The 12,676-nt window shown below is 40.8% G+C and overlaps 1 protein-coding gene across 1 annotated transcript in view; it reads left to right on the plus strand.

Annotated features, from left to right (window-relative positions):
- The window catches only part of Rad51 (RAD51 recombinase), a 35,071-nt gene that overhangs the window by 5,123 nt on the left and 17,272 nt on the right, over window positions 1-12,676 (plus strand). Inside the window, exons 2-4 of the mRNA XM_052724244.1 lie at window positions 214-302; window positions 6,227-6,364; window positions 9,971-10,088. Of these exons, the coding sequence (XP_052580204.1) occupies window positions 216-302; window positions 6,227-6,364; window positions 9,971-10,088 (343 nt within the window). The 5' untranslated portion in view covers window positions 214-215. The remainder of the gene's footprint in view (window positions 1-213; window positions 303-6,226; window positions 6,365-9,970; window positions 10,089-12,676) is intronic.

Raw genomic sequence — 12,676 nt, forward strand, 5'->3', positions numbered from 1 at the left:
GAGTTAAAGACGGTTGTGGGTGCTGAGACCTGAACCTGGATCCTCTTCAAGAGTTGCAATTGTTCTTCATCTGTGGGTAGGGAGGGCTGGCTATAATTCTTCAAAGGTTTGTTGGAAAACTAAACTTACAATTCTTTATCACCCAAGAGTATTTCTCTAGTGTTGATTCATACCGACTGAATTGATTGAAAAAATACTCTCTGTATTTTTTAGTAATGGCTATGCAAATGCAGCTTGATGCAAATGCAGATACTTCAGTGGAAGAAGAAAGCTTCGGTCCACAACCTATTTCACGGTTAGAGGTATGTTCTTAGTTGCTAAGTATTTATTTACAATGCTGTAATACATTCTTCTATGTAATGGAACAAATTAAATTTTACAGAAATTAGATTGGGGTTCAGGAGGTTGTCAGTTTCTACAGAAAAGCACAGGGTTGTTATTAAGACTTGTAATAACAGGATTGTTATAAAGATTTGTATTATGACTTGTCTGGTCGAGTCTCTTTCGACAATTCTCTTCCTACTCTGTTTTCTCCCTAAGAGCTGAACTTTAGAAATGAAGGTGGAATCCCATTGCTTCTTATACTAAGTATAGAAATGCTGATGAGGGAATTAGTGGTGTAACCCAGGAACACATGTAGGAAAGGGGAACAACTTCTCTCCACTGGCCCAGGTGGAAGATACTACCGAGCAGGCTGTTGTAAGGCAGGTTGAAGGGTGTGGGGTTGTTAAGATGTAAGACCCAGCTCTACTTTAGGACTCAACATTAAGAATACTAAGTATTAGCTAGGTGTGATAGCTCACACCCACAATTCTAGGAGTTGGAAAACTGAGTCAGGAGAACCTCTGTTGGAGGCCAACCTGGTCTATATAGCAAGTTCCAAGACAACAACAGCTACATAGTGAGACTGTCTCAAAACCAAGCCACAAAAAAAACAGAACAAACAAGAGGCTTGGAGAGATGCTCTGAGGGTACAGTCAATGTCGTGCAAACAATGAAGACCTGAGTTTGGATCCCCAGCACCCACAAAAGCCAGGCAGAGTGGCATATGCCTGTAATCGTAGCACTGAGGAGGTGGAGACAGGAGGATCATTGGGGCTTTTTGGCCAGTCAGTCTAGCCAGTCTGTGAGAATAAGGTGTAGTAAGAGACCCTGTCCCAAAAAATAATGTTAAAATGACTGAGGCAGACTCTCAAAATCACCCTCTGGCCTCTGTGCATGTACACTCAAACTTATACACACATGAGCACATGCACATATACCATACACACAAAAAAGCAAAACAAAGAATATCAGGTACTAAATCTGTACAATATTTCTGCAGGTTATACAAAGGCCCCAGTGGGAGGGAACACTTCAATCTTCTGTCTCGGTTTATATAATTTTCCAATCTTCCCAAACTTCAAGACTCTGGAAACTACTTAAAGGATCTGAGCTTGGTGGCACTCACTTCCGTGGTGGAGCAAAAAGTCAGGAGTTCAGGGTTATCCTTTGCTCCGTATCCGGTTTGGGCTGCATGAGACCGTTTCTCAAACTTATGGGAGTTTGTGATCAACCTTCAGAGGTCATGGTCATAACCTTAGATTATTTGTGTGTATTCATATAAGCACACATAGATGCTCCTACCCAAGGAGGAAGGAAGAGGGTGTCAAATCTATTGGAGCTGGAGTTCGAGGGGTTGTGAGCCACCAGACATCGGTGCGGGAACTGAATTCCAGTTCTCTACAAGAGCAACAAGCACTCTCAACCGTTGACCCATCTCTCCAGCCCCCATAATGTTTTGTTTAGATTGATCTATTACATTTTTAATAGGAAGATGAAATAAATTTCCACCAAGTAATATTTTTTAAATAGGGCTTTTAAAGACACTGGGGCTAGTTCTGCACAATCAAAGTTTAATATTGAAATGAAGGTTTATTGAAGGAAATGGTACTAGCTAAACAATTTTAATTCCTAGCTCTCCATTATAAACACAAAATTATTGTTATCTCTAACAGGTTGTATTGTGTCAAGATTATTTGATTCATCTTATTGGGGTTTTTTTTTGTCCTGTTCTTTTTAGTGTTTTTCTTTTGAAACAGGGTCTCTACCTAGAGCCCACTATATAGACCAGGCTAGTCTTGAGCTCACAGAGATGCACCTTTCTTTTCCTCCTGAGATTTATTTTGTTTTTTTGAGGCAGGGTCTTACTATGTGGCCTTAGCTGGCCTGGAACTCACTATGTAGAGCAGGCTGGTCTCAACTCATACAGATCTACCTGCCTCTGCCTCCTCTGCTAGAATCCTCCCCTGGCCCTGGATTTCTTTATTTTTATTTAATGTTTGTGCTGGCTAGTTTTATGTTGACTTGACACAGCAGTAATCATCTGAGAGGAGAGAACTTTAATTGAGAAAATGCCTCTGTAAGATCAAGCTGCAGGCAAGCTTGTAGGACATTTTCTTAAGAGATTGATGTGGGAGGGCCCAGTCCATTGTGGATGGGCCTATTTCTGGGCTGGTGGTCCTGAGTTCATTAAGAGCACAGGTTGAGCAAGCAATGGAGAGCAAGCCAATTAAGTAGCACTTCTCCATGGCCTCTGCATCAGTTCCTTCTCCAGGTTTCTGCCCCTGTTTGAGTTCCTGTCCTGACTTTCTTCAGTGATGAACAATGATGTGAAGTGTAAGCCAAATAAACCCTTTCCTCCCCAAGTGGCTTTGACCATCATGTTTATCACAGCAATAGTAACCAGAAGACATTATGTGTGAGTGTTTTGCCTGCATGTATGTATATCCACCATGTGAATGCCTGGTGTTTATAGAAACCAGAATCGGGCATGGGTTCCCTGGAACTGGAGTTAACAGGTAGTGTGAACTGCTAGGTGGGTTCTGGATACTGAACTTGAGTCCTCTGCAAGAGCAACAAATGCTTTTAACCACTGAGCTACCTCTGCAGACCCCCATCCCCCATAATGTTTTTAATGCTTTTGTTTCTGCTTTTTAGTGGTCCTAGGCTTTGAACCTGGGGCCCTCTGGTAGTCAAGGCAAATGTGCTGGTTAGTTTTTAATCAACTTGACACAACCTAGAGTCATCTGGGAAGAGGAAACCTCAAATGAGAAAATGCCAGTAGCCAAGTCTGTGGGGCATTTTCTTAATGATTGGTGTGGAAGAGCATGTGGGTGGTATCACCCCTGGGCAGAAGGTCCTGGGTTCTGAGGAAGCCATTAGGTACAAGCCAGTAAGCAGTGTTCCTCCATGGTCTGTGCTTTGATTCATGTCCTGTCTTCCCTTCAGGACAGATTGTGTGTTGTAAAGTGAAATAAACACTTTATCCTCAAGTTGGTTTTGGTCATGGTGTTTGTCACAGCAGTAGAAAGCAAACTAAGACAGCAAGTATTATACCAATGAGCTTCAACCTTCAGACTAGCTATTTTAATGTTGAGACAGGGTCTCATGTAGACTAGCATGGCCTTGAGTTCACTGTGTAGCTGAGGATAACCTTGATTCCTGATCCTCCTAATTTTACTTCCCAAGTGTTGGGATTATAGGCATATATCAGCATACCTGTTTTTGTGTTTCGTTTTTTAGATTTATTATTTTATGTATCTAAGTATTTAGCTTTCATGAGTGTGTGTACCACTTATGTGTCTAATGCCCATAGATGTTGTCAGAAGTGGGCTTCAGGCCAGGCGGTGGTGGTGCATGCCTTTAATGCCTTTGAGGCAGGTGGATCTCAGGACAGGCTCCAAAACTACACAGGGAAACCTTGTCTCAAAAAAACAAAAAGCAAAAAAAAAAAAAGAAGTGGGCTTCAGATCCTCCTGAACTGGAGTTGCTGGCAGTTGTGAGCCACCCTGTAGGTGCTTGGAACCCAGGCTGGTCCCAAAGTCATTGTGTAGCTGAGGTATATGCTACCATGCCTATTTCCCATAGCCCCCTTAAATTAAACAAATTTTTTAATTAGCATATGTTAAGTATACATAATAATGGGTTTTGTTACGATGTTTTCTACATCTGTATAATGTATTTTGACCATAATCACCTCTATTATCCTCATTTGTCACCCTCCTACTGATTCCCTTTCTCTTCACAGCCAGTTCCCCTTCTTTCATATATTTTAGCTTGTTTTGTTGACCCAGTAAGTTTAATTAGGGTTGTTTACATGAGCTTGGGCAAGGGGTTATTTGTAGCTGGAGTTTTCCTGCCTGGCCCACAGTCAGGACAAATCTCTATCACCTGCCAGTCCCACAGCCCCTCAGACCCAACCAAGTAAACACAGAGACTTATATTGGTTACAAACTGTATGGCCGTGACAGGCTTCTTGCTAACTGTTCTTACAGCTTAAATTAATCCATTTCCATTAATCTATACCTTGCCACATGGCTCGTGGCTTACCGGCATCTTCACATGCTGTTTGTCATCGTGGCGGCTGGCAGTGTCTCTCTGACTCAGCCTTCCACTTCCCAGCTTTATTCTCCTCCTTGTCCCGCCTACACTTCCTGCCTAGCCAATGGCCAATCTGTGTTTTATTTATTGACCAATCAGCAACACATTTGCCATACAGAACATCTCACAGCAGTTATTCACAGGAGTAAAGGCAATTATCAGTGGCTATGTTGCTGAAGAAAATGTCTCCCCCTTTCCCTAGTAACCGTTAACTACAAATAGCTCTGGCGAGGTAGGGATTGAGGCCTAATGAGCCCTTCTGAAGAAGGAAGTCAAAAGATTACTTTACCATTTTTATCAAACAAGATCTGTGCACAGTTATCACAAGACTGAGTGGGAAATCCGAATGAGTCACCTGCTCCATTCTCCGCTTCTCTGACCCAAATGCTCCTTTCTATTGGTTAGCTGACAGATGACAGGATTCCTGTAACACCCTTCCCTACCATTTTCCCCATTTAAAATTTTTGCTTATTATTCTGTTTATTGTTGTGGGTGCACATGTGTTACAGCACACCTGTAAAGGTCATAGGACAACTTTCCTACCACCATAGGATCTAGTTGGATCATCAGACTTAAGGGCAATCAATCACTCACATCCACGGAGCCACCACACCTTGTGTTTTATTTATTTTTTGTTTTATATGTATGAGTGTTTTGCTTTCTTGTATATCACTTACATGCAGTATGTGCACAGGTTAGAAGAGGGTGTCCAATCCCCTTTAATTGGCATTAGTGATGGTTGTAAGCTTCCTTGTAGATACTGGGACCCTACCCTGGTCCTCTGCGAGCCAGCCAGTGCTCTTAACTGCTAAGCCATCTCTCCAGCCTCCCATTTTCTCCATCCATAATGTCAATCATTAGAGCAGAGCTTTCCAGTCCTTGTTCTTCCAAAAGGATATTGCTATGCCAAGGTAGCTCTTACTCTGGGGGCAGTCTTATCTGTTTGTCCTAGCATTGAGAAATAGCAATGTCTGTATGTCTGATGTGGGAAGCATTAGAAAACGCTGGTTTAAAGTTATTTTGGGGCTGGAGAGATGGCTCAGAGGTTAAGAGCACTGGCTGCTCTTCCAGAGGTCCTGAGTTCAATTCCCAGCAACCACATGGTGGCTCACAACCATCTGTAATGAGATCTGGTGCCCTCTTCTGGACTGCAGTCATATATGCTGTATACATAATAAATAAATAAATCTTTAAAAAAAAATAAATAGTTATTTTGATTTGGTTTTGTTTTTTTGAGGTGGAGCTTCTGTATGTAGCCCTAGCTGTCCTGGAACTCTATGTAGACCAGGCTGGCCTGGAACTCAGAAATCTGCCTGCCTCTGCCTCCCATGTGCTAGGATTAAAGGTATTCACCACCATGCTCTGCTACTAGTTTAATCTCAATTTCTAAGTCCATTTTAACATGCATTAACATAGTTCTAGTTTAAAACTCATGTGTGTCCTAGTACATATGCATGTACGAGCCAGAGGTCAACCTCAGTATTGCTCCTCAGGAGCCATCTACTCTTTTTTTTTTTTTTTTGAGACACGCTTTTTGGCTTGGAGTTCACTGGTTGGGCTAGACTGGCTGGCTAGTGAGTCTCAGGGATCCACCTGTCTCAACCTCCTCAGGGTAATAGCAAACACTACTACATCTCACTATCTCCCCAGCCCAAAACTATTAGTTTTGATAATGAAAAGGTTGATAGTTTGTTATTTAATAACTTATATGTAGACAAGCGTTTTAGAGGTTCTGCATATATTAGTGATCTTCAAATACCTCTCTAAAGTGTAATATCCATGTTCATCTGTTGTTTTCTTACAGCAATGTGGCGTAAATGCCAATGATGTGAAGAAATTGGAAGAAGCTGGTTTCCATACAGTGGAGGCTGTTGCTTATGCACCAAAGAAGGAACTAATAAATATTAAGGGAATCAGTGAAGCCAAAGCTGAGAAAATTCTGGTAAGAGTAGCTATGTGATGGCGGGGAGGGCAGACGGTATATAGTGACAGGCTGTCTGCTTCCTTCGTTCTCTTGTCCTCTTTCTAGAGGTGACTATTGGCAGTTTTTATTTGTGTTTCTCTGTGTAACAGCCCTGGCTGTCCTGGAACTCGCTTGTAGACCAGGCTGGCCTCAAACTCACAGAGATCCTCCTGCCTCTGACTCCCAAGTGCTGAGATTAAAAGCGTGTACCTCCAGTGCCTAGTTGTTGTGAGTTTTTATCTTAAATTCAGATTTCCTGTAGAGAATTGTAATATCATGGAATTTGATATAAATACTGCCAAAAATACTGATTACCGTTCCCACCAGCCGTGATTGGTGTGCACCTTATTTTGAATATGATCTCTTCTCATAGAGATTTTTTTTTTGAAAATTAGTTTCTTTTATGTGTGTGGGTGTTTTGCTTCCATGTGTGTTTGTGCCCCACACACTTGCCTTCAGAGACTAGAAGAGAGTGTTAGAGTATCTGGAACTGGAGTTATAGATGTTTGTGAGCCAACATGCTGGTACTGGGAATCAAGCCTTGGTCTTCTGGTAGACCAACAAGTGCTCTTAACCACTGAGCCATTTTTCCAGCCCCCAAAATATGTTTATTATGTATGCAGCCACAGAACAATTTAGAAGAATATTGATGCCACATCATTGGGTGCAAGCCTTAGTTCAAACTACTGTGGGACCTGTGGCAGGAAGTTGGAGGCCAGTCTCTGATACAGATTGAATTCATCAAGGCCAGTTTGGGCAACTTAATTTAGTGAGACCATGCCTCAAAGGAAAAAGGAAAAAGAGAAGCTGAGTATATGGCTCAGTGGAGAATACTTGCCTAGCATCTGCTAGTCCCTGGGTTAATATCAGTACTTCAGAATGAGAGAGAGAGAGAGAGAGAGAGCGCATATTGGTAAAATGTTGATATAAATAGCAGATGAGCGTTGGGAATGTAGCTCAGTTGTAGAGTGGTAAGTTAGTGTGCTCACAGCCTTGGGTTCAATCACAACAATAAAGTCAAGTTAACAGTATACATTCATACATCTTTTAATGCTTTTATTAGCCTCTATTAATATATAATTACATTTTCATAACATGTATATATTTTAATCATACCCCATCACCCTCAATTGTCTCCTCCTACTCTTGATCCTCTTCTTCCCCACCAAAGAAAACATTTCTTTCCCCCATTAATCATTAACAGTATATAAATCCCGGTGCAAGGGTAGGGCCCCATTAAAATGTGTGTATTTTGTATGCATGCATAGAATGTGCACTAGGGATAGATGCACTAAATTATTAATGTCGTTATTCCCACATAGTAAGATATGAGCTGGACATTGTTTTGGTTTGATTTTTGTCTCTGGGCTGGGAATTGAACCCAGGACTTCTTGTATGCTTTAAGTACATGCTCTGCTATTGATCTGTGCTCCAGCCTTTATTTTCTTTCATTTTTAAATTTTATCTACTTTATGTGTATGAGTGTTTTTCCTACAAGTGTATTTGTTGCGGAATAATCTTTTTATACACTGTGAAGATGTGTCACTGGTATTGGTTTAATAAAAAGCTGAGCCGGGCGGTGATGGCGCACATCTTTTATCCCAGCACTTGGGAGGCAGAGCCAGGTGGATCTCTGTAAGTTCAAGGCCAGTGTGGGCTACCAAGTGAGTTCCAGGAAAGAAGCAAAGCTACATAGGGAAACCCTGTCTCAAAAAAACCAAAACAAACAAAAAAAACCATGTTGAGGGGTTGGAGAGATGGCTCAGTGGTTAAGAGTATATACTCATCTTGCAGAGGATCTGAGCTTAGTTCCCAGCACCTATGTTAGGTAGCTTACAACTTCCTGTAAGTATGCACAGAGATTTGTTAGAACAAGAGACAGGAAACATGTACAGACAAATTCTCTGGTGGTTTTTTTTTTCTTCTTTTTTTAATATTTGAAAACTTTATTTTCTTAAATGAGTACCAACAGAGATCGGAAATGACAAACAATGCCTGGTTTTTTTTTGATGAGGGCTACGAATATACCTTTTTTGGCCTCGGGAGATGTGTGAGAAAATACTGATACATTTAGAGCACTTCTCTGCCAAGTATAAGATCAAAGACACCAAAATAAATCCTACTCCTTGTTTTAATTTTTATTTTATTATTTTATGTATGTAGGTGCTTTGTCCTTGTGTATGTTTATGTGCCCCATTTGTGCGCATGCCCACAGAGGCCAGGGCAAGGCATTAGATCTCTGGAACTAGAGTTACAGATAGTTGTGAACTACTGTGTGGGTGCTGGGAATTGAACTTAGGTCCTCTGAAAGAGCAGCCAGTACTTTTAGTCATTGAGCCATCTCTGCAGCTCCAAACTCCTACTCTTTATTCACATGAGAATTTAATAGTGGAGCTTTGTGTTTTAGAGTTAATTTTGTTTTATTGTACTTGCAGGCAAACTGATTGATTCCTTTTCAGACTTAAGCAAAACCTATAGGTATCTGAATAGATGATAAGTCTGCAGAGGTATTGGAAGAGAAAAGGAAAAAAAGGAAATCAAAGCTGGGTATAGTGGTATACGCCTTTAATCCCAGCACTCAGGAGGCAGAGGCAGATGAATCTCTGAGTTCGAGACCAGCCTGGTCAACAGAATGAGTTCCAGGACAGCCAGGGCTACACAGAGAAACCTTGTCTGGAAAAAACAAACCAAAACAGAAAATGTATACCTGATAGGGATGAAGAATTAGACATAAAGCAAGAAGAGTCTGGAATGGCATGTGTCCTTGTTTTGCAAGGCAGAATGTTAAGGGATGACAATCAGGAAGTAAGGTATAAAGACATGACATCGGGGCAGGAGAGACGGCTCAGAGGTTAAGAGCACTGGCTGCTCTTCCAGAGGTCCTGAGTCCATTTCCCAGCATCCACATGGTGGCTCACAACCATCTATAATAGCAACAGATACCCTCTTCTGGCGTGCAGGCAGAACACTGTATACATACATAGTAAATGAAAATAAATATTTTGTTGTTGTTGTTGTTTTGTTTCTGTGAAACAGGGTTTCTCTGTGTAGCTTTGGAGCCTATCCTAGAACTCACTCTAGCCGAGGCTGGCCTTGAACTCACAGAGATCCGCCTGCCTCTGTCTCCCGAGTGCTGGGATTAGAGGCGTGCGCCACCACTGCCTGGCGAAAATAAATCTTAAAGACATACTACATCGTCACAAAATAGAGAAGTCAGATATGTACAGTTCTTTTGTTTTTAATCTCCTGTGGTGCTACCCTCCTGTCATCCTAGCACACAGATGTTTTCCTGTCATGACCTGGGCTTGTCTTAGTGTACATGGAGGTTGACTGTCTCTAATGTAAAATAAGAGGTGAAATGTGCAGAAGTCTGAAATTTTTTATCAAAAACCTTACACTCAAGAAGTTTCAGATTTTGGAATATTCAGTGGATTTTCAGTGAAGGATGTTCAACTGATAAAGTATCCAAGTACACCAAGATGTATAAAAGTCACAGTCTAAAGCATTTTGGGTCCCAACTTTTCCAGATAATGGTTTCTTTGCCTGTGTCATGTTATTGGTTTAATTTTTCTTATTTTTTCCTAGACTGAGGCAGCTAAATTAGTTCCAATGGGTTTCACCACTGCAACTGAATTTCACCAAAGACGGTCAGAAATCATACAGATTACTACTGGCTCCAAAGAGCTTGACAAACTGCTTCAAGGTATAGTAATCTCTTATCGTATTTTATAAACCCTAATTAACACAGCTTGTGGCCAGAACAAACCAGAATGTTAGTGTAGAATTCATCTTAGATGTGAATATGACATAGAGAAGTATGAACTGTAGATTTCTTCAAGGCCTTGACTGGCTAATTCTGTAGGTTTGCTTTTGTAAATTTTTTTTAGTTTAGGGTTTTGTTTGCTGATTTGTATTGACAGATCTTGTATATTCCAGGCTCATTTGAATATATTGTAGATTATAGGAATGCCAGCTTTCTCAATAGATGCTATATTATAGTTGGGAAAGATGGTAACGTTGGAGGAGGCTAGGTGAAGATTACCTAGACCTTCTCTGTATGTGTATTTCTTTGTAACATTCTATAAATCTAACATTATTTTAAAAATAAGTGATGATTTTAATTTTTTCTTATTTTTGGTGGTTTTAGGAATTAAATCGGGAGCCAAGGATGTCCTTAAATTGATGTTTTGTTCAGCTTGGTTTGGTTTGGTTTGATTTTGAAACAATCTCTCACTTTGTAGCTCTGGCTATAAATGAAATAATTTAATCTTTGTTACTGTATTTAGAGACTAAGTTCCCTGTACTTAAGGAAATAAATATGAGTGTGTGTGTGTGTGTGTGTGTGTGTGTGTGTGTGTATTTTCTATCACAAGATTAAAATTTAATGACTGGTTGAATACAATGGAGGAAGGCAGAGAGATAGCTCAGGGAGTGGTTGCTTCATAACTCTGATGACCTGAGTTAGATCCCTTTAATCCACAGAAGAGGGAGAGAACCTATTTCCCAGAGTTATCCTATCATCCACATGTGAGCTGTGACCTATGCCTGCCTAAACTCACACACATCATACACACAGTACTGATAACAAAAATTTAAAAACATGGGCGATTGGTAGCACATGCCTTTAATCTCAGCACTCGGGAGGCAGAGGCAGGCAGATCTCTGTGAGGTCATGGACTTTCTGGTCTATAGAGCGAATTCCAGGGCCATCAGGGTTACAAAGAGAAACCCTGTCTCAAAAAACCGAAGGAAAAAAAGAAAGAGAGAGAGAGAGAGAGAGAGAGAAAGAAAGAAAAGAAAAATTTAAAAACAAAAAAACCACATGGGAAGGGATTGAGCCCAGAGACCCATGTCCTCCACCACTGAGCTATACTTTTTGGTACAAAACATTGTACATTGTTTAAATACTACTCCAAGGGCTCTAGAGATGGCTCAGTGGTTAAGAAGACTGGTTGTTCTTCCAGAGGTCCTGAGTTCAATTCCCAGCAACCACGTGGTGGCTCACAACCATTTGTAATGACATCTGGCTCCCTCTTCTGACCTGCAGGCAGACTGTATACATAATAAAATAAATCTTTAAAAAAAAATACTACTCCAAGTATAGTACATGTTGCTGTTTATTGCAGATCACTGACTAGCCTGGAACTGACTCTATAGACCAGGCTAGCCTGGAACTCACAGAAATCCCCCTGCCTCTGTTTAATGAGCACTAGGATTAAAGGCATGCACCACCTTATCTGTCCGGTTTGAACCCCTCTAAGATCCCCTTCCCTCCAGGGCAGCCAAGGCTAAGAAAGACCCTGTCAAAAAAAAAAAAAAAAAAAAAAAAGATGATGATGATGACCCCCTTCCCACTGGATATAGTGGCCTCAGCTATGGAGTGAGTTGAAGCTAACCTAAACTACATAAAATCCTGTCTTACAAAAAAACGATTCTCATTCCTAGTATTTACTGACTGGATTAATGGTGAAAATAATTTTCTGGTGACAATTATTTAATGTCCCTAAGCCTGTTTTCTTCAAGATGAGAATGGTGAGACTTCATATCTCTTAGGCTTTTAGAATTACATGAATGATACATTTACATGCATTGGACGAGGAGAATCACAAGGAATGGTAAATACTAGATTGTATTAAAACTGCAGAAGCCGCTTGTTGTCTTTTCATTGTTGAATTTTGTAACTTGATTATGGTAACATTACATGAAACTATACATGGAATAAAACTATAGCAACACAAAACAAATACCTGGATAACTGGAGATTTGAACATGCTGCGGATTGAATGAATGTCAGCTTTTGTTGGAAAGTTAACTCTGAGGAGACTAGGTGATAAATGCACAGAACCCCTATATATAAAATAATCTGTAATTATTTTAAAGTAAGTGGTGATTTTTATTTTTTATTTTTATATTTTTTGTGATGATTGGGAATTGAATCTAGGGCCTTTTATCCTAAGCAAGCATTCTACCATTAAGTTACATTCCTATACATTTGGGACAGGGTCTTTTTTTGTGGGGGGGGGGGGGCGGTTTCTCTGTGTAATTTTGGTGCCTGTCCTGGGGCTCACTCTGTAAACCAGGCTGGCCTCGAACTCCTAGAGTTGTAGACCTGGCTCTGCCTCCTGAGTGCTGGAATTAAAGGCGTACGCTACCACTGCCCGGATGGGACAGGGTCTTAATATATTGTGCAGGCTGGTCTTGAATTTCCTATATTGCTCAGAAGGGCCTTAAACTTTTTTATTCTCCTGCTTCATCTTCCCACATAGCTGGTGTACAGGTGTATACTAGTGA

This window comes from Peromyscus californicus, unplaced genomic scaffold (assembly GCF_007827085.1).
Source record: "Peromyscus californicus insignis strain IS unplaced genomic scaffold, ASM782708v3 Scaffold_7__1_contigs__length_154581171, whole genome shotgun sequence".
In the NCBI taxonomy this organism is placed as follows: domain Eukaryota; kingdom Metazoa; phylum Chordata; class Mammalia; order Rodentia; family Cricetidae; genus Peromyscus; species Peromyscus californicus.